The following is a 21,313-nucleotide window of genomic DNA, read 5'->3' on the forward strand; positions in this document are numbered from 1 at the left end:
CATTGTCACTTTTCCACTGCGACACACTGTATACTCTGACTTGTTTAGAGTTATTAGAAAGTAGTATCTAATAATTTTCACTGTGACTTTTGTTGAATGTCACTTGTAGCCAACGGACACAAATGGTCTAAGTCAGCAAACTGATTCAATAATGTCAACTACACAGAAATATCACTTTAAAACTTTGTTAATTGCCAGCATTATCCACTAATTATCCCAGACCAAGTAAGGCTGAAGTGTGAATGTATTGAATTGAGCATATGTGCTTTACTGTGTATAAATGCAACTTTTTGCCTATAAGAAGAATTTCTTCTCTCAGAAATTATATAGCATCCCATTAAATCATAATCTTGAACTAGTACTTCATAACCTAGCATAAGTACTTTATAATAGTTATTTAATATTTTCTTTTTCACACGATGTCATCAGATGGTTTTCAGTGCAGCTGGAGGTGGGAAAGCGCTTTCAATAACATGTTAGGCCATTAAAACAGCTGCTGTATATCATCCTCTGTTATTTTGGCGGGTGGTAACACATCTCGATTATTATTAGCAGCCGGTTTGTGACGCAATGCCTCGTGTCCTAGTCGTAAATCATCGCCCTTTTCCGTAACTTCTCGCGCCTCTTGAACAAGCAGCAGCAGCAGTCGCTCCGGGCCGGCGCAGCTGAGGACTGGAACGATGATGGCGACCGTCAAAGCGAGTCTTTAACACGAAAAAAAATTGCGAAGCCAGCTCTACAATGGAAGGACATGTTTTCCCCGACCAAGAGCAGCTGTTGCAGTTTCTGAGGAGGCTCAAGGAGGTTTTCGACGTGTGTGACGAGGATGCTGACGGCTTCATCCGGGTGGAGCACTTGGAGGACCTCGGTCTTCAGTTCGGTCAAGGAGACGAGGTGAGAGGCTGGGGGAGGACCGATAACGTTAGCTGCTTCTCAGCCAACATTTTGACAAGGTTCATTAGTAACAAGTGGCGACTGACACCATGTTTTTAAACAGGTGTGCTAGTGGTGCCAGCTCTTAGTGACTAATTCCCGAGACATTAGCTAGCTAGTAGCATATTTTCTGCTTTGTTGTGCTGCTATATGATTATATGTCATGTTTGCTAACGTTAACGTTACCCCTTCATTCAGTCTGTCAGATGCACTGCTGTGTGTTAGGCTACTGACACTACAAGGCCAGCTGAAGTAACGTTAGGGGCTTTAACAGATGCCCCCCCCCCCACACACACACACACACACACACACACACACTCCCACAAGCTTATAACTATAGAAAATATTTTTTGAATGAACTTGAGGGAAATAACTGGTAATTACTGTTATTAAAAAATGAATAGCTGGGTATAAATTCCCTAATATTCCTATACCAAACTGGCTTGTACTTTCCAGTGTTGAGTCACTTAAATGTTTTTGTCTTTTTCCAATATGCACCCATTTGGTGATGTGTATTGCTCTATCCATTTTTGGCCTAATGTATCCTGTGACATCAGACTGTGATCCAGCACATCTACACTGCAGTGACCAAAAAACAGTACTGGTACAAAAGAGGTTTTTGGTGTTTGCTGCTCATAAGCTCTGGAGCCACCAATTTCTGCACAAATGTTCAACAATCATACAAGAATAATAACGTTCATATGGTGGTGTCTATCACTTTTATGCCCTCGGTTGTATTATGCCATTATGGGAAATTCTTAGAATTAATAAACAAGGCTGCTTAATGGCAATATTTGATTTGTATATGATCTTTGCATAATTTGATGTAGTACTACTGACTAACTTGTCAGGTTTTTAATTCACTTGATTACCTGCAAATAAGCATTCCTGTCTGGTTATATTACCAAATAAACTTAATTGATTTTCCAGAAAATGTACTCTTTCGTGATATATATTGATATTAGGGGTGGGGAAAAAATCGATACAGCGTAGTAAGAAGTTCACAAGAGCGAAGAGTGATAGGAAGGCCTGAAGCTGAGTTCTCATTGGCTTGTCATAGTTATTTCAGACGACCTGTAATTAGGTGAAGAGACTTCAGATATTTCATCATTAGCTGGTCAAACAACAGCCACTGAATCAGAGCAACACTGTAATGTACTTGTGGAACCTAACATTGCTGAAAAAGGGGTGAAGTACTTCTTCATTTAGGGCAGTATAGTTCCTAACATAGCTTGTGGCCACTCACTATTAAGCAATATCTCCCGGTGAGCAGCGGTGACCCCTTGTTACAGGTTACATGTTTCTAAGTTATGAATAGAGTGGTTTATTTGATTAATTTTAGAGGCCTGAAGATCTGACGGTTCAGTATTTTAGAATGAAGAATAAACAGCCTGTTGTGTAGCAGAATTTAGTGTTGTTCTTAGTTCCTACCTGGGTCATGATCTTGTGACGCCCTTAGATTCATCTGGCAACCCCTTGTGAGGGTCTGGACCCCGGATTTGGAGTGTCTCCAGTGTACGATTTACGAAGAATATGTTTACGTAATTTACTATCTAACTGGGACATTTTGTGACCGATTGGTGGAGACTGCTGTGGACAAAAGTACGCGCGGCGTCTGCAATACACTGGTAAGAGCAAATGACGTTTAGCCATGCTTCCAGCTTATTCTAAATAGCTCACGTTACTGTGTTGTGTGAACAGTGAACTTCATTTATTATTGAATGTGGCGTTCTTTTGCGGGGTGCAAATGTTCCACCAAAACAAGTTCCTTCCCGGCGCAGAGCCACGGTCGCTGCTCCCGGAGCTTAGCGCGGCCCAAAACGATTGTGATTGGTTTAAAGAAATGCAAACAACCCAGAGCGTTTTTTTTTTTCTTCTCCTGTCCCAGAATGGATCTGTGGTGTAGCCAGACCTTACTCCACAGCGCTGTGGAGTAAGGTCTGGCAATGCGAGGCTAGCTCCAAAGGGACTCCAGATATCCAAATGTCGGACCTGATGAGCCCTTTTGGGGCTGACTGTATCGGCAGGGGTTCGGTACCATGGAGAGCGCAGTGCCAGTCCCAGGTTCAGCACCAACCACGGGTCACGGGTCTCTCTCTCTTGCTCTCTCTCATTTGATTGGTAACCATGCGTATAATCTATAATATTATCATATTCGGTACCGATCTTCATTAGTTTAAAAGTAGTAGAGGAGGCAGGTTGAATCCTGGTTGCACTGAGTATCACAGATAAACGATATCTAACAATGAGAGAAGATTTTTTTTCTTTAAGCTGTCATGGCGGCTGAGCACCCTGAACACATTTTCTAAAAATAACTCTGTCATACCGAGAGGTAGCTACTTCTCCATCCTCCTCCTCCCCCCTCCCGCAGCTCCCCTCTTCGCTGTATTCTTTGTCACCATGGCGACGAGAGCTTCACCAAGGAGTCTGTGAGCAGATTGGTCGGTTATTGAGTAATGAAATGATTCGCCTAGCTGCTGCAAACAGCCTATGAGATGGTGCTCACTGCACCAGTCCTGTATTTACATTGGTTTGTTATTTAGAAAACGACGACACATCCGGAAACATCAGTTTCTATGGTGATTAGTTCGCTGCAGTGAGCGTCAGATTGCTCCACACAGTAGGAAATAACATGTTTATTCCACCACGCTGCTGTTCCTGTACCGCATGCCAGCACACATTGCATTATTACAGTACAAATGCAATAGTTACCAAAGCTCATATAATGCGTCTTATTCAAATGTTTGTTATTACTGTATTTGTTCAGTATTTGTACTGCAAAAACATTGTTTTTTTGTGTACTAAAATACTCGTGGGTCTTGTTTTGCTAACTTTAGCCCTACATTTTCTGCTTCTCACATTAAACAGTAATTATTAGTCACATTTTCAGAAGTATGCAACAGTATTGTTTGGATTTTTAAATGTGTTTCTATGTTTTATGTAATTGGAAACCGACTGCTGCTGGGACCAAATACATTTTAGGATGCGACAGACATTTGTCCTTGTTTTCTGACGTTTTGTAGAACAAACAATAAATAATTGGCAGATTAATTGATAATGAAAATAAATCGTCAGTTGAAACCCTACATTAAAGGTCCCGTGACTTAGTGGTCCCCTAATACTGTATCTGAAGTCTCTTTTATATAGACCTTAGTGGTCCCCTAATACTGTATCTGAAGTCTCTTTTATATAGACCTTAGTGGTCCCCTAATACTGTATCTGAAGTCTCTTTTATATAGACCTTAGTGATCCCCTAATACTGTATCTGAAGTCTCTTTTATATAGGCCTTAGTGATCCCCTAATACTGTATCTGAAGTCTCTTTTATATAGACTTTAGTGATCCCCTAATACTGTATCTGAAGTCTCTTTTATATAGGCCTTAGTGATCCCCTAATACTGTATCTGAAGTCTCTTTTATATAGACCTTAGTGATCCCCTAATACTGTATCTGAAGTCTCTTTTATATAGACCTTAGTGGTCCCCTAATACTGTATCTGAAGTCTCTTTTATATAGACTTTAGTGGTCCCCTAATACTGTATCTGAAGTCTCTTTTATATAGACCTTAGTGGTCCCCTAATACTGTATCTGAAGTATCTTTCCTGAAATTCAGCCTTGGTGCAGAATTACAGCCACTAGAGCCAGTCCCACAATGAGCTTTCCTTAGGATGTGCCATTTTTGTGTCTGTAGCTATTGAGGAGAGAGGGGTGGAGGGTGGCGGTGTGGTCTTGACCAACTGCCACTTTGCTCGTTTGAAAGCCATGATGTCTCTCTCTCATGGGTGGGCCAAATTCTCTGGGCGGGCAAAGCAGAGAAAGGGGAGGTAACCTTTCCCCTTATGACGTCATAAAGGGAAGATTCCAGATTGGACCATCTGAGCTTTCCTTTTCTCAAAGGCAGAGCAGGATACCCAGGGCTCGGTTTACACCTATCACCATTTCTAGCCACTGGGGGACCATAGGCAGGCTGGGGGAACTCATATTATCATAAAGTGAAATTTTCATGCCATGGGACCTTTAAGGGGGATAATGCTTACATTCAGGGGCATTTTGAAGTGGACAGCGTCTCTTAAGTGCTGAAAACTATATTTGAACTTTAGTAGGCCTATATGTTGTTCAGTATTGTTAAAAGTGAAGAGAGGCTGTCCCTAACCTTCCTAACCTTACCCCCTAACCCTAACCTCTAAAGTGCAGGATGCACATGTGTGGATGCAGACGCACCTAAAATGACTTTAGTAATTTTACTGTATGTTACATGTACATTGTGGGGCATCTCTCAATATTATGACAGGTGATGGAACAATACTTTTCATGCATCATACATCTCTGAATTAAAATATAGACACAGTAGAGATAAAAAAATAAATACAAATGGAGTTTCAGATGTATATAAGACACTGTTTTCTGCCTGTCTGCAGGCGTTTGATGTCGGCACAGAGCAGCGTTGAGCCTGTGTGATGATGTGACACTGAGCTCTCTGGGGTGCGTGACTGTGCGTGCGAGATAACACAGCAGACAGCGAGCGGCTGCCTAGATGCACAGGTTGTTCCACAGTATACACTTTGATCTATTCATTGTGACTCAGAAACCCTCTCCCGACAAAACTTAAAGACCAAAGCCTGTGTCCGATGGTACGCATCGGCAACGTCCGCCTGTCAAAGTCTGAGCCGTAATCTCCTGTGTGTGGCCGTCGACTTATTTCAACCAAAGGAAATGTCACATCAGCTTTGTGTGAAGAGTAGTTGATGAATGGGCAGAAGGATGTCGTTGGGTACGTTAACATGCACACTAATATTCCACTATTATTCCGAATATGACAATATTCCGAATTTTACGTGGGTCATGTAAAGGCATAATCCCGTTTGGATATTCCAAATAAGGCCTTTTTCCTGAATATAGCATTTTCTAATTAAGACGTGGGTTGTACCAGTATTATTTGGGTTTTAGAAGCATTCTTTAGACATGTACACAGGCTGGCGCATTCGGAATATGCGTCTCAATCAGGGTTTTTATGCCAGTTTGGGACAGTTTACAGCATCTTGCCTGTTTACCGCTTACAGTCAGCTCTTTGCGTTGCTATTGTTGTCATAAACAAACCAACCAGCCAACAGTTTGCAGAGCTGCGGTAGAGATGCATGCCCAAAAGAAAAGCCCACATTTCTGGTCGGAAGGAGAAACCGCTTTTAAACATAATGAAAGACTTTGATATCAACAGGTTTTTGGATACGTGCAAACATCGGAAAAGTAGGACAGAAAAAAATCCTACTTTTACATGGCATGTAAACGGGTAAAAAAAATATTGTGGGCAAGTAAACGTGGTCGGTATCAGCAGTGCACTGGAGGTCATATAGGCCAACACATCTTACCTATGACACAACTAAAACAAAATACCTGACAGTGCATGTACACAGTGAGTTAATGTCATCAACTCAAGAAACCCATTCAGTCATTCCAAACGTGTTTTTCAGTCATCATGAAACTGGAATTCTTCATTTTAGACAAGCAGTTTTCATGTGACAGTAGACCGTAATCCTTTTTAAAAACTGAAAAGGGCATTAGACTCACAGCTCTGTGGAGCATTTTACTGTCTTTCAGCTCACTGTTGAGTTCTTTTTTTTTTTTACGGCCCACACCATTTACCATTTCTCACTGTACCCTTCCGGCTCAGCAGCAAACAGCAGACAGACACAGTTAGAGATTCACTGCTGAAAATCGTGGATCATTTGGTATTTAAAAAGGAGTTGGTGGAGAACAAACCAGAGATAAAAGGAGAGTGAAAATTGAACTTACGTTCGTCAGGTGGCCACGTAACAACACACAAAATGAATGCTAATATTGCTCTGCGTCTGGTAGATGTAGTCTCGCATTGGCATTTCTTTAAACCAATCACAATCGTCATGCACAGGGCAACGGTGCCGCTGCAAAATAGCCTCGGGAAGGAACATGTTTGGGTGGAACGTGTACGTTCTAAGGTTGTTTTAGTCGTGCAACAGAAAACTCAGATTGGACAGATAGTCTAGCTAGCTGTCTGGATTTACCCTGCAGAGATCTGAGGAGCAGTTAACCATAGTCCTCAGAAATCCACCGGAGTTTAGAACGCCAACATGAAGGAAGCGGAAGGTAACGGACATCCGGCCGGTATGAAAGAGATCTGGCGGAATTTACGGCGGCACCTGAGCAATCCCGGAAGTGGAACTAGGCCTAGTGGTTAAGAAGGGAGTTCAATCCCCAGACCGACAGGAAAAAAATCTGGGTGGGGAAAGTGAAAGAGCAGCGCTTGTCCATCCCTCATTACCACCACTGAGGTGAGGCCGTTAACCTCCAACTGCTCCAGTGGAGCTGCTCAGTGGCCAGACTGGGGTTGTACTGGGCAGCTCCCAGGTATGAATGTGTAACCGTGTGAATGTGACAGGTCGGCTTTGCGAATGAGAAGTTGTTCTCAATCGACTTACCCTGATAAATAAAGCTTAAAAAAAAAAAAAAATGATGTCGAACCTGGTGACTGACTCCATTCTCTCCTCTCTCTTTCTGTTCCCCCGTTCATCTTAACCTCCAGTCTGCGCGGCTTCTATCTGCTCCTCCTCTTGTTTGACTCTTTCAAACATCCGATGCATAAATGCTTCGTAAGACAACACTAAAGACAGTCTCCTTCATCACATGTTCATACATTGTGTTTTTTAGTACATTCACATTTGCTCTCTAAATGAGGAGAAAAGAGTTTCTGTGATGACATTCATGTCGGGTGAGATAATCAGAAATACACAGGGGATATACAGTATATGTTGTCATGACAATGTGACTTTAGTACAGATGCAGAACTACAGTATATTTGCATCGTTTTACAATGAGCTGCAGCTCTGACTGTGATGATTTGCATTCAGCTTCAGAAAAACTGGAGTCCTCATAAATTTTAATTATTGTTATATAAAAGATGCGTCTTATGTAGAAACATTTCCAATGGCTGCAGGACCAGCACCCTCACCACCCTCACCACCACCACCTCCCGCCTACAGAAAATACTAGAAATAAGGATTTTCTTTTTTTTTTACCAGTGATTCTCCTAATTATTTTCTGTTTATGCGGTACCGCCGACTACATCATATCCTTTTCCAGCAAAACAGACCGAAAGCATAAAATGCAGCACATCAATGTTATGTACTTCTTTACAAATGAAATAAATGTCAGACTGACTGAATGTGCATTAATTTTGGAAATGTCTCATAATCTATTGTCTCTAGAAGTGTATTATTCAACTTCTGTTTGTTTTTTTAAAGAAGGAAAAGAAAATCGCAGTACTGTCAAATCGCAATACTTCTAGAATTGCAATAAATGAAAATCGCAATACAGATCGAATCGGCACCAATGCATCGTGAAAGAAATCGGGACAAAAACCAATCGTCCCAGCCCTAGAAAACACAAACTCCTAGAGAAGGGTGGGACGCTGTAAATATAGTGATAACAGCTGCCACTTGGACAGACTTTCCTGGACATATTCACAGTGTTGGCATAAGTGATAGATAGTTGTGTAAAGAAGGAAAGCAGAAGAAGTTCAAACTCCGCTTCCTTTCTCACCTCTGCACTTCAGGAAGGGGGGTGTGAATGTCGTGCAGAAGTTACCCAAATTGTTGTGTGGGGCTCATACGCGGTACAGTGCTGCTTTGAGCTAAATGCTAAGGTTAGCATGCCATACTGTATGCTCCCAATCACAATGTTAGCAAACTGATGTTTAGCAGGTATAATGGTTGGTGTATTCACCATGTTAGTTTATCGTGTTAGCATGCCAACATTTGCTCATTGGGAAGTAGAGCTGAGGCCGATGAGAATGTCATTCATTTTACACGTATTTAGTTATAAACCAAGTGTGGGGCATATTAACATATTGCCCTGAAGATGGCGCTAGATCAAGGGTCTTCAACGTGTTTAAAGCCAAAGACCCTTAACTGAAAGAGAGATGGAGCAGCATATTAAACTGCACCTACAATAACGTAAAGATACATATCTTTTTTTGCATAAAATACTAAGCTATTCAAATAGCCTAATAATTGTTGCCATGATTTTATAAATCATGTTTTAATATTAAACATACATGTGCCACACATCTGTGGATGGCCTCAGTGACTACCTTACCTATACTGTAGGCCAGTGAGCAGTGGGGATTTATATTTGCTAATAATATGTTGGATTCTTGTTAAGACTTTTTAAATAAAAAAAAAAAACTTTCAAACATTAACAATAATTTGGAGGCGCCCCTGCATTGACTCTAAGTAACCTGGAACCCTCTGTTGAAAATCCCTGTGCTAGATGATCATCTGGGGAACATGGAAATCTGAATACCAAATAAACAAAACGAAAGACGTGGTGTAATGACCAACCAACAGACAGTTCCATCCATAGAGCCACGTCACTAACATGGCTAAAAATGAACAACACTTTTAAGAATGACTGGCCTATTTGATATACAGCAGCAGGAAGTTAAAGAGGGTTGTACTCACACGGCTGAAGTTGCAGTCTGAGCATAGAGGGTGCAGTATTGTGTCCATTATATCCAGATCTCTGAGTGGCTTGTGTCTCTTGCAGGTGAAGAAGTTAACCAGGTACCTGGATCCTAACGCTCATGGGAAGATCAACTTTAAAGACTTTTGCCACGGAGTGTTTGCCATTAAAGGTAAGAAATGCACAGCAGGTGTAAATGATGAGTTCGCTCAATACTGGATTTTATCTGCATTTAGAGGTGCTAAAAGGTGGGTTTTGTTACCTTTTGGAGCCAGACTAGCTGTCTCTGTTTCCAGTCTTATTTTAATTATATTAATATTGCACACACACTACCAGTCAAAAGTTTGGGGTCACTTAGAAATTTCCATTCCACTCCATTATAGACAGAATACAATCTGAGATCAGTTGCATTGTTTTTTTAACCAGGGCATCAGTTTTCAGATTACATTGTGTGCTTACATAATTGCAAAAGGGTTCTCTAATGTTTTCTCAGTTAGCCTTTTAAAATTATATCAGATTAGTAAACAGAATGTGCCTTTGGAACATTGGACGAATGGTTGCTGATAATGGGCAATGTAGATATTGCATTAAAGACCAGCCACTTCTTTCTACAACAGTCGAGAACCCTTTTGCATTATGTAAGTACATAATGTAATCTGAAAACTGCTGCCCTGGTTAAAAAAAAACAATGCAACTGATCTCAGCTGGTATTCTGTCTGTAATGGAGTGGAATGGAAATTTCTAAGTAACCCCAAACTTTTGACCGGTAGTGTGTGTGTGTGTGTGTGTGTGTGTGTGTGTGTGTGTGTGTGTGTGTGTGTGTGTGTGTGTGTGTGTGTGTGTGTGTGTGTGTGTGTGTGTGTGTGTGTGTGTGTGTGTGTTTTATATTAATAATAATAACCCTATATATATATTTATATAAATATATTGTATTTTAAAAGTGAATAAGCCAACTATTCCTGTCGATATCCAACCTGAGATGTATCATACTGTGTATGGCTGCACAATGTGAGGAAAATATCTAACTGCTATTATTTTTGACTGATGTTGTGATTGCGATATGATTCAGGATATTGGAGGGAATGATAATTTTTGTATCATTATTCTTATTTTCATTGAAAAAAAAAAAAAATGTAAATGATATAGCCGGATTTTTGTGAGGATCTGTACAAAACATGTCTCCATTAGTCTGTATGATACAATTTGTAGGCTGGGACGTCTCTGCAAAAACACAGAACTTAATTCTTAATGGTTTGAAACATATTTAGCCTTTTAACAAATATTGCAACCCCCAGCGATTTGGAGATTGCAGTAGTCCATATTGCGATTTTGATTACATTGCGATTAATTGTGTAGCCCTGATACTGTGTTCTAGTTGATTTCTCCCCCTCTTGTTTTTTTTCCTTTCTTCTTTCCATCCCGCCCCCCTCCTGCCAGGTTGTGAGGAGATACTGAAGATGGCTGTGGGTCCTCGCAGCGTTAGCTCCAACCAGCCGTCTGTTACTGACAACGGTTACATTTACCAGGTACGCTCTAATGGTGAAGCTTTGAGCCTGTTTAATAACTCCAAGGTGGATATATAGAGTGACAGAGTCATAATCAATTTTCATGAAGCGCCCATATATAGAGGTTTACTCCTCGACGCAGCGGCAGCAAGTTCGACTCCGACCTGCGGCCCTTTGCTGCACGTCATTCCCCCTCTCTCTCCCTTTTCATGTCTTCATATTTTTCATATTAGTCATCATGTCATATGAAAATAAAGGCCTAAAATGCCCCCAAAAAAATTATCTTTAAAAGATAGGTCCCATCCCGCAAATAGGATGTAATTCCCATCTTAGCTCCACCCAACCTCTCCCTGTCTGGGTGTGCAGGAATATGGCAGAATGTAAAATAACACAACTCTATACAGGCCTTGATAGATTCCCAATGGAAGTTGTATGAATGGACTAAGCCACACAGTAGCAGTCTGGATAATCCTTTCCAACCTGATCTCACAGAATTCCGTGAAATGAACACGAAATCTGTGGCAGTTTCACGGAATCGCAAAAAATTCCATGATGGGCCCACGGATGAATTCCGTGAAATGAACACGGCTCCTTAAGTTAAGGAAAAGGTCATGGGTGGGCTTACGTTTCCATGACACGCGGGACAACTACGGGACGGTTGGGTTTAGGAAAAGAAGAACGGGATGGTTGGGTTTAGGAAAACAATAACAGGACGCAGGACAACAACGGGACGGTTGGGTTTAGGAAAAGAAGAACGGGATGGTTGGGTTTAGGAAAACAATAACAGGACGCAGGACAACAACGGGACGGTTACGGTTGGGTTTAGGAAACGTGACACGCGGGACACGATCCCCGGTCTCCTGGGTGAAAGTCCTGTGTTGTTTGACCCATCCACCTCCCCACCCTCCTTACGCGGATTTTCGGGCTTTCATGCTACTCGCTACCGTAGTCGCTCCTAATGCTACGTCATCTTCTCATTGACTTTACATTGGCATTGTTTTCCGTGGTGGCACGGAATTTTCACACATTCCGTGCCACCACCACATAATGCCGTGTTAACAGTTCGTTAACATTTCACAGAATTCTGTGAGACTTTCTGTGAGATCCTTTCAATGTGCAAAGTGGGACCCTGTGAAAGCCCCTTTCTGCCATGAAAAGAGTATTTTAAAGTATTTTTTTTGAATCACCATGAGTATTTCTATCATTCCTAACAATTTGGTTTTTTTTACTGTAGGAAAGTGGGAATTATGACATAGTTATTAAAAATGAGTCAAAAGTTTGATCTCTTTTTTTTGGCTTCTATTTGGCTTGCCATTCAGTATTTACTCATTTTTTATAATTACTAACATTATATCTATTTTTTTCTTCTTTTACTGGCATATTGATTTGGGCAAAAATGTTTGGACGGATGGAAAGTAGCATGGAAAGTAGCATAAATGATCAAAATTATCTATGAAAATGCTATATATCATAAGTTGCTGTTTGTTGCAGTGTATGACTGCCCATTCCCCACTAGGGATGAGCCCAATTGAACAGTTGCTTAGCAACAAGAGAGAACTAGAGAGAGAGAGAGAGAGAGAGAGAGAAAGAGAGAGAGAGAAGGAAAGTGAGAGGGAGATAGAGGGTGAAAGAGATGGAGGTGTGGCTTTGTCCCAGCTAAAGCATCAGTGTGAATGTCTGACTGTAGTGATACATGTGTGTGAGGGATGGTTGTGTTCGCCACACTGAGCCTTCAAGCTTCAGGAATACAGTGGATTTTAGTCCAACCTCCACGATAAAGGATTGCGTATGTTTCTTTGGATGACACACTCACACATGCACACACACACGCAAACACGCATGGTGTGACTGGAGAGGAGACATGTGGCATGCACATTTAAGTGTGTGTGTGTGTGTGTGTGTGTGTGTGTGTGTGTGTGTGTGTGTGTGTGTGTGTGTGTGTGTGTGTGTGTGTGTGTGTGTGTGTGTGTGTGTGTGTGTGTGTGTGTGTGTGTGTCAGATTGAGAGAGGTTTCTCAAAACATTGAGTACGTTTCCCAACAGAAGCAGGATGGTACTTAATTTAATGTGCTGCTGGTGTGTGTGGATCCACTTTTGATTTAAGATTTCGAGCTACTATAATCGAATGCATGTGCCGGTGTGTTCTTGGCTTTACAGAGGTATAGTCCTGGAAGTAAAACATTGGAAGTAATTTCAGTGATTGAGTTTATTTGAATAATCCGCTAACGTTCCTGTACACTCATGGCCCACCAACACAGGTGTTTTCACTTAGTTTGGCTAATTAACTCTAATCTGTGTGTGTGCGTGCGCGTGTGCACAGACTGTGCTTGATTGGCATCTTCCTCACTCTGTTGTCAGTTATGTTGCACCTGGCACCTGTTGGGGCGGGACATCTGCCACTTGTATCATTCCTATTGGAACTGGCAGCTTGCTGTTGGTCTTTGTGGAATCACACAGGTGTTCTGAGTTATTCTGCTGATTAAAAGACGTCTGCTGAGGGGAAGTTGGGTGCGCCTGTGAAATCAACACAATGCTGCAATTCTGCCCACTTTGCTTTAGGGAGTAACCCACAACAACACCGTTACTCTAAACTACACAGCGTTGGGATGTTAAAACGTAGATGGCAGTTAAACTCTTAAAAAGGAACAGAATTGGGGGGGAAAAAGTGTAATGTCTAATTATTTGTTTTATGGTGGCATGATGTTGATATGTAAACCGGCAGTAGACCACCAAGTATTTTTTTGTGTAAGGTCAGCATTATAGCACACATACCTGGATTAACTACTTGAAATTCCCCATTTACTCTTTTTCATAATTCCATATCTCCACACACTTCTCTTCATCTCAGACAAAAATGTCTATAATTGATGAATAAGAGCTACTCAGGAGTCCCTCAGAGACCTGTGCATGTGTGTCCGCCATCACAAACCAAAGTCTTAATAAAGTGTGTGTGTGTGTGTTTGTGTGTTTGTGACTGGGTGTGTACCCTGCCTGGGCACCTCAGTTGGGTGAAGCCAGACAGCCCCATGCATAATTGATGACACACAGATCTGGGCCATGCTACATCCCACTCGGTGTCTGATAAAACAAAACAGCAGACCATCTCCAGGTCAAATGCTAGAAGTCTACTGTAGTATCATAAGGTGGCTGCAAGTTGAATTTAAGTCTATTCAAGACATATTAAATGTCAAATCAAATTCTGTTTGGTTTTAAACCGCACCAATGGAGCTGCTGCTTTAACAGACATAACAGAGGTTTAAGATCATATTTTAAATTACATTTACGTCCCATCAGTCTTAAGTGTTACTGATCTAGTTACTGGATTACTGTCTAGTCTCGCATTGCCAGACCTATCTCCACAGCGCTGTATCAGCACTGGAGTAAGGTCTGGCTGCACCACACATACATTCTAGGATAAGAGAAAAAAATATCTGGCTTGTTTGCATTGTCTTGGGTGGCGCTAAGCTCCTGATACAGTGATACCGTGCCTCTGCAAAATAGTCGCAGGAAGGAACTTGTTTTTGGCGGAACATTTGCACGTAGGGAGGCAAGCTCTGGAATGGCTAATTCCCTGCAAAAGAAAACGCCACACAAAATGTTAAATGAAGTTAACTGTTGACACAATACAGTAACGGGAGTTATTTAAAGTAGCTGGATAGATGGTTAAACGCCATTCGCTCTTAACCAGTGTACCACCGAATGTAGCCTACACCGTCCACAGCAATTCCCACCAATAGGTAAAATGTTTGCAGAATGGCTCTCCATCTGTTGTTGCCATACTGCCATACTGGCCAGCAGCTATTTTTTAGTTTGTGTCTTTATCTTAGCCTGCATAATAAGCTTTTTCGATTCGATAACAGGTGGGCAAACCTGGTGAAATGCTCTACTACTACTACTACTACTACTACTTTTTAGGTTTTATTTTTTTTCTTTTTTGTCGTGAAGGTTTAGCCAAAGCTTCGCACTGTTGTTCCCTCATGTAAGCAGGGTCACGGGCAGCGACTGCACTGTGAGGCGCTGCCTGATGATGTCACCAACTAACTGATGACTATATCAATGACGTCGACTACGTTGATTAATCATTGCAACCCTAGTGCGGATTTGTTGACATGCTAATGTTTCAATTTGTTTGTCTGTTTAGAACGGTGAGGCCAAGCTGGGCCCTCCCGTTATCATGTGCACGCGGTCCTACCCAGAAAGCAGCGTGTATGGTGAGGGTTGTGGTGCCGACGGGGAGTGTGACATGGACAGCAGCGCCGAAAACTCTTTGGATCCGACACGGCAAGACAGGTCAGTCACAGCAATATCTGGGAGTGGGCCCTTATCGGGGCTACTTAGTGACTCTATAAGCAATGGCAGTTCTGAGGGGATGGGGGGGGCAGTGCCCCTGTAAGTCTGGTCTGGACTCACTCCTGCCCCCTGCTAACTAGACTGTCTTTCAAAGGCTGTTTTAAGGATAAAGTAAATATATTTGTATCATATGAAAGTAGTCACAATTAAGGCATCCATTGGTAGAAAATGTGTCATGCCAGCTTGTTGAAAAGGGGGCTGAATGACGCTCCAAAATTAGGCAAAATTTTTGTGAGGGAAAAACGTGTGGCCATTTTCAAAGGGGTCCCTTGACCTCTCACCTCAAGATATCCGAATGTAAATAGGTTCTATGGGTATCCATGTATACCCCATGCAGTTTGGGGCAAAACATTTTCTGTAGTGTATGTAGTTCTAAAGTCATTTTCCCCTATTCCTAAAAAGGTATATTTCAGTATTTCTGCCCACTGCAGTCCATAAACAGTCTTGGAATTGCATAAATTGGGTAAACTGGAAAGCTAATGAGCCAATTGTATTCATGTGTCAAGATGGTTAGTCCCCATACCGGGGTATATTTGGTACGCCTAGAATTGCATGTGGCCCCAGCCTGGCCCATCCTTTTGAAATGTTCTAGAGCCTATATATATTTATATTGTCTATAAGTGAGTAACAGGAGCGAGAAGAGGTAACTTTCAGTTTGTTTAGATTTGACTGTGGCATTTTATTGTTCTTTTCCCCTTTTTTGAATGAACCACCCTTCCTGTACTTCCTGCTATGCAACCCTAGACACCTGATTGGCTCAGCGTCTGCGTCTGTCATCTCCGGGGAGGAGCAGTTTGAAGATTATGGTGAGGGGGAGGATGTGGATTTTACCCCCAGCAGTCCTTGCCCTGAAGATGACACCCGAACAAATGGCTTCTCAGACCTGGGATCCTCCCTTCCCTCCAGGTTGGTGGTCGAGCTAGAAGCGCACACCCTGAATCACATCCATTTGTATCTTGAAGTATATTTTTCAAGACGTAACAGGAGTGTCACTTTTTGGTTTCCTTTTTCTTGATCTGTTCCTGTTCCATACTAGAATATAAAAACTTTTTTTTATTATTACAGAGTAAGCAAAGTACTACTTGCGTACAACAGGGGGACGCAGTATGCTTGAAAGGCCTTTTTCATGGAAGACAAGTTGACATGTCACAGTAGAAAAAGCACAAGTGTAGATAATGAAATGTATGATGGCTGAATTCCTTTTAGCTTTCACTTTCAGGGTGCTGGTATTGTTCATGCAGCCTCACTGTCCCCCTGTTGTGGCTACCTGGGACACTTGAATAGAGTGGAGCCATTGTTAATGTTATCAGTAAAACCTTTGCTTTTCCTGTTTGAGAGGCCAGCACAGCACAGCACAGCGCAGCACAGCGCAGCACAGCGCAGCACAGCGCAGCTGGTTAGATCTCTGTCCCACCTGCTCTGACATCATGCAAACATAAGCAACAGTAACGCCACAAAATCCACCAACGCATGATGGGAAATGCCTGGCTCTCCACTGATCTGAGAGCTGATTGGTTTAGGTGTTTGACCAACATGACGTTATAGAGATTTATGGCGTTTTTCCATTACATGGTACCTGCTCGACTCGCCTCGACTCGACTCTACTCGCCTCGACTCGGCGCACTGTGCGTCCCTTTTCCATTGCAGATTTTAGTACCGCCTCAGCTTGGCTGGTCGTCATAGTGACTGCCGTGGGCATGGCTTGGTAGCGTTGCATTTCTCCCGACTCATTTCCTGGTTCTCCTTCTCCGTAAACAACATGAAATCAACAAGATAGTTAACTTTTCCTGCTCCAGATTTCCCACCGTGGTCAGAAAGAACAGGGCAGACACTTTGTTTCTCTCACTATATGACTCTAGAGTCGCTACTCGCTGCGGAGCTAATCGCCAGCACTCTCTCACTTCTCCCACACACACACGGCGACTCGACACACACACCAGCGCACAAGTATAAACATCAGGCCACTTGTATGCTATGGAGAAAGCTCTGCGTGGAGCCTCCGGCAGCAAAAAAACACCGCTGGCTAAACTATTTAAAAATGCCGTCTGTCGCTAGCAATGCAGTGATCAGTGACGATTCTTTCCGACCAATCTGTAGCCTGCAGGGTTTCACGTCACCTTCTCGGCTCGCCTCAGCTCGCTTGGAACCTCGACTGAGGAGGTACTAAAAAAAGTACCTGTTAGCAGGTACCAGGTACTTTTTTTCGTAATGGAAAACCAAAAAAGGCGAGGCGAGTAGGTACCATGTAATGGAAAAGCGCCATTAGATTTTATTAGTCCGATTTTGCCCTATGAAGTTTTTTTTTTTCTGTTAACAAAACCTATATTGAAGATTATTACATATTTTATTTATATATTATAGTTCTCAAAGACTGCATACAATCTACGAAAGTTCTAGTCAGCAATCTGATTATTACTTATTTCAGTTAAGTATCACCATCATATTGCACGGTATTCCTGTATTTCCACTATTGATTCATGTTTTGAATGTCTTAAGTTTAAGAGCGATTGACCCTCCAATCAAGTCTGCACAGCCAATTAATATACAGAGGCAGACTGATCCGATGGCTGCCTCACGTGAATTATATCTAGAGTTTCATGTAAATTTGAGGTTAAACCATAAACACTGTCATTATGATCACAGATAGTATGTGTAGCATTTTAATAGCCTCTGTCATACAGGAGAACATCATTGAAGTAACAATGATGGGAGACAAGCTGAATAGAAAAAAACGATTGGTCTGATAACATTTAGTTAAATTAGCATGAGTGTGTATGTGACGGTTGCAGCTTTTTGTCACTGCCGCCTGCTCTCGTTCACTTTCCACTGAAACAGGTCTGCAACAAGATTACCAGCTCAACCGAGCTCTGTCGATTACACGCTACCAACAACTATATACGTGTATTCTGACATGTATATTAACAATGAAGCAAAATCTAATATACACCAGTCGGTCATTTATGTTTGTGGGGTCCGATCTGTACATTTAAAGAGCCAAAAGAACACAGAGGCAGCTATTGTACAACATGAACTGCCCAATAATGAATCATCCACCTCAACCTTTTATTCAACCATATGAATTTGTCATTTGGAAATTCATCTTCCCTTTGTTGCCATCAGGGCAACAGATAATTTGCCGAAGCGCTTGCCAAGATAAGTCTTTATTCTCTGGAGTGACCGCAGACGCTGGCTATCAGGTTGCTGGCTTACTGTGCCCTTCAAAACAAACAAACAAACAAACAAACAACCTTTCTGCTGTGAAAAGGGCCAATGGATGCCTCTGTTGAATTGTGCCATTACCATTGACTGATGGTCCGAGCATCACAAAATGAATTGCAGTGCAAGAAGAAAAAGATCTGGTCACGCTGTGGTTAACGCATTTGTTGCTGCAACCAACTGTATTTAATATCTTTCCTACTTAAATTTTGACTAGCATAGTTCCACATTTCACGTCTGTATGTCCATGTGTTCTTTGTATTTGCAGTGCTGGGCAGACTCCTCAGAAGATGCGGCAGCTGTATAACAGTGAGCTGCTGGACATCTACTGTTCTCAGTGCTGCAAGAAAGTGAATCTACTCAACGACCTGGAGGCTCGCCTTCGAAACCTCAAGGCCAACAGGTAAAACGCACAACACACGAAGACAACAGCATAAACGCAAAGGCTGCACGGGAGCAAACGGGGCTGGCTGGCAGACAGACTCGAGCTGCTGCCTCAGCATCTCCCTGATTTGCTCAAAGCCTCAGATACACATAAGCCATCCACCCCAATCCCACCCTCCTTATTCATTCTTGGCATCAGATGCTGCACCCACATCAAAGGGTGAGCCTGAGCTGTTGCTATAGCAACCGTATCCCATTCTGATGGGGTGGCTGGTTGCAAGTTTTTGTGTTTCTGTGTGTGTGTGTGTGAGATGCAAAACGGCGACAAAAGAACAGTTTGTGAAAAACCCGTGGCAGATAAAGGAGTGTCTGTGCCAATTTTAATAGGCTCAAACAACTCAACTTTCAATGATTTGATGTATTCCAATCTTTGATGCTTGATTTGTGATCAGAGGTAGCAATAACAATAACCGCATAGTAGTCAAAGTTGTAAAATAGCCACGCTTACGTGCACATCAAACGTGTCTTTATGATGAATTATTCTACACAGCTTATTCTGCACTGAAACATAAAAAACAGTTCACACAGCTCCATGGCTCCCACTTCGTGCCCAAGTGGGCCACAGGTGTGCCAAGGGAGCCTGGCCACGAAATGACCAAAGGTGCGTTTTTCTTCCGACGCACTTGGCAGGGCACACTGCGATCTGTCTTCACCAGTGGCTTCACTAAAATAGAGCCTGCAGTGTCTGCTTGTGCGCACAGAGCAGCAGCTAGCCATCAACTTGTGGAGGTAAAGAGATAAAAAAAATGCTCAGTGCAGAGAAAGTAGCTACTGACAGCTGCTGTGGACAGACAGGAGGGACTGGATCTGAAACATGAAGCATCATTTATAACATGTTGAATGAAAGACTTTAAGAATTCTTTTCCTTTTTTTAGTTTTCAGCAGCAGCTCGGCCTTATTACAGGTTTAAAAATCCTCCCATCATATTGTTTATCCTCCTTTCATATTATTTCCACACAAGTGTTAGCTTTGTCAGCTGTTTATTCTAAACATTAATGTTATGTTCCCATGTAGGTATCCAGGGCAAAGCAAGCTATCAGTTATATAAATATACATTTGTCTCTGCTTGAGAAAATAGACGTGTGGCGTGAGAGCGTGTGAATAGTGTCAATGTGTGAGAGTTGTCAGCCCTGGTGTGTGCGACTCAGTCTCTCTCTTGTGTTTCAGCCCTAATCGAAAGATTTCCAGCACAGCATTTGGACGGTAAGTGACCTGACCTTCCTACTGAAGACCTTTTCTTTCTTTCTTTCTTTCTTTCTTTCTTTCTTTCTTTCTTTCTTTTTTTTAATGAAAGTACTGCAGTAAATCTGCATTTGCATAGAAAGAAGGGGGGCGACCAGTCACTTTTAACAGATCCCAATGATGGGTTCAGCATTTAAGCAGGGTGACAAATAAGAGTCCTAAAATGGATGAGCAGTTTCAGAAGCTGGCACAGTCTGTATGTGATTGCGATCATGTAGAATGGGTAACGGTGTCCTCTGTCTGAGCTGTTGGTTCCTAACTGGTCATCTCCTCCCTGCAGTCAGCTGTTCCAGGCCAACCACAGCGTGTTTGGGTCCAGTCAGGGCAGCAGCACAGAGGATCTGTTCACAGACAGCATCGACTCCTGCGACCTCGACATCACAGAGAAAGTACAAACACACACACCCTCAAAAATGCAGGCAGTTTTTGTACATTTTGCATGAAAACCCTTTTAAAATGATTAGCTGTTTGTTTCTGGTTCACCTGTCTGGTGGTAGCAATAGCTGTAGTGGGTAGGATGCCTCCTTTAATTCCTTGGATGCATGGACTCAACAATTCACTAAAAACCATCCCATTCTATTTCAAACTGAGGTGATTGCACCATAGAGTTCCTTTTCACTATAGTATGTTAGTTCAAACTGTACAGATCATTGGAGTGAACTGAAGTTAGTGTTATGTTGCTGGAGTGCCTTTTAACATGGTGGATGATCCTGCTGGAGTGTCCCATGAAGGCATGCTTATTATTTTAGTATTGTAGGTACAGTTTAGTATTCAGTGCTCCCTGACTTTTGTTTTTTGTCCAACTTCTTTTATTTTAACAAGTGACACAACACAGTGGAGAGAGAGAGAGAGAGAGATGGGGGTGGGGCAGTTGGCGTCAAATGCAGCAGTCCAGAAGGAGCTCACACCTCCAAGTCAGGAGATAAGCTGAGGGAGTCAACGAGTTCTAGGAAAGGGTTCCATGTCTCTAGGAATGTCGAGATAGAGCCTTTCAGTGAAGATCTAAGCTTCTCAAGCTTCAAATTGTCGAGCACCTCTTTAATCCAGCGGTTGTGTGTAGGGGGGGCTTCCAGTTGAGCAAGATCAGTCTCCGAGCTAGCAGAGATGTAAACGCCAGGGCCCGCCTCAGTGC

The 21,313-nt window shown here is 42.3% G+C and overlaps 1 protein-coding gene across 1 annotated transcript; it reads left to right on the forward strand.

Moving 5' to 3' along the window:
• The first annotated feature begins 603 nt into the window (after positions 1–603).
• On the forward strand, positions 604–20,852 carry LOC120575058 (rab11 family-interacting protein 4A-like). The gene is made up of 8 exons (XM_039825654.1): positions 604–894; positions 9,510–9,597; positions 10,863–10,951; positions 15,071–15,219; positions 16,024–16,185; positions 18,764–18,898; positions 20,107–20,142; positions 20,462–20,852. The coding sequence occupies exons 1-8, from the start codon at positions 742–744 to the stop codon at positions 20,622–20,624; spliced, it is 975 nt and encodes a 324-aa protein (XP_039681588.1). The 5' UTR covers positions 604–741; the 3' UTR covers positions 20,625–20,852.
• Positions 20,853–21,313: the final 461 nt, after the last annotated feature.

This window comes from Perca fluviatilis, chromosome 15 (genome assembly GCF_010015445.1).
Source record: "Perca fluviatilis chromosome 15, GENO_Pfluv_1.0, whole genome shotgun sequence".
NCBI lineage: Eukaryota > Metazoa > Chordata > Actinopteri > Perciformes > Percidae > Perca > Perca fluviatilis.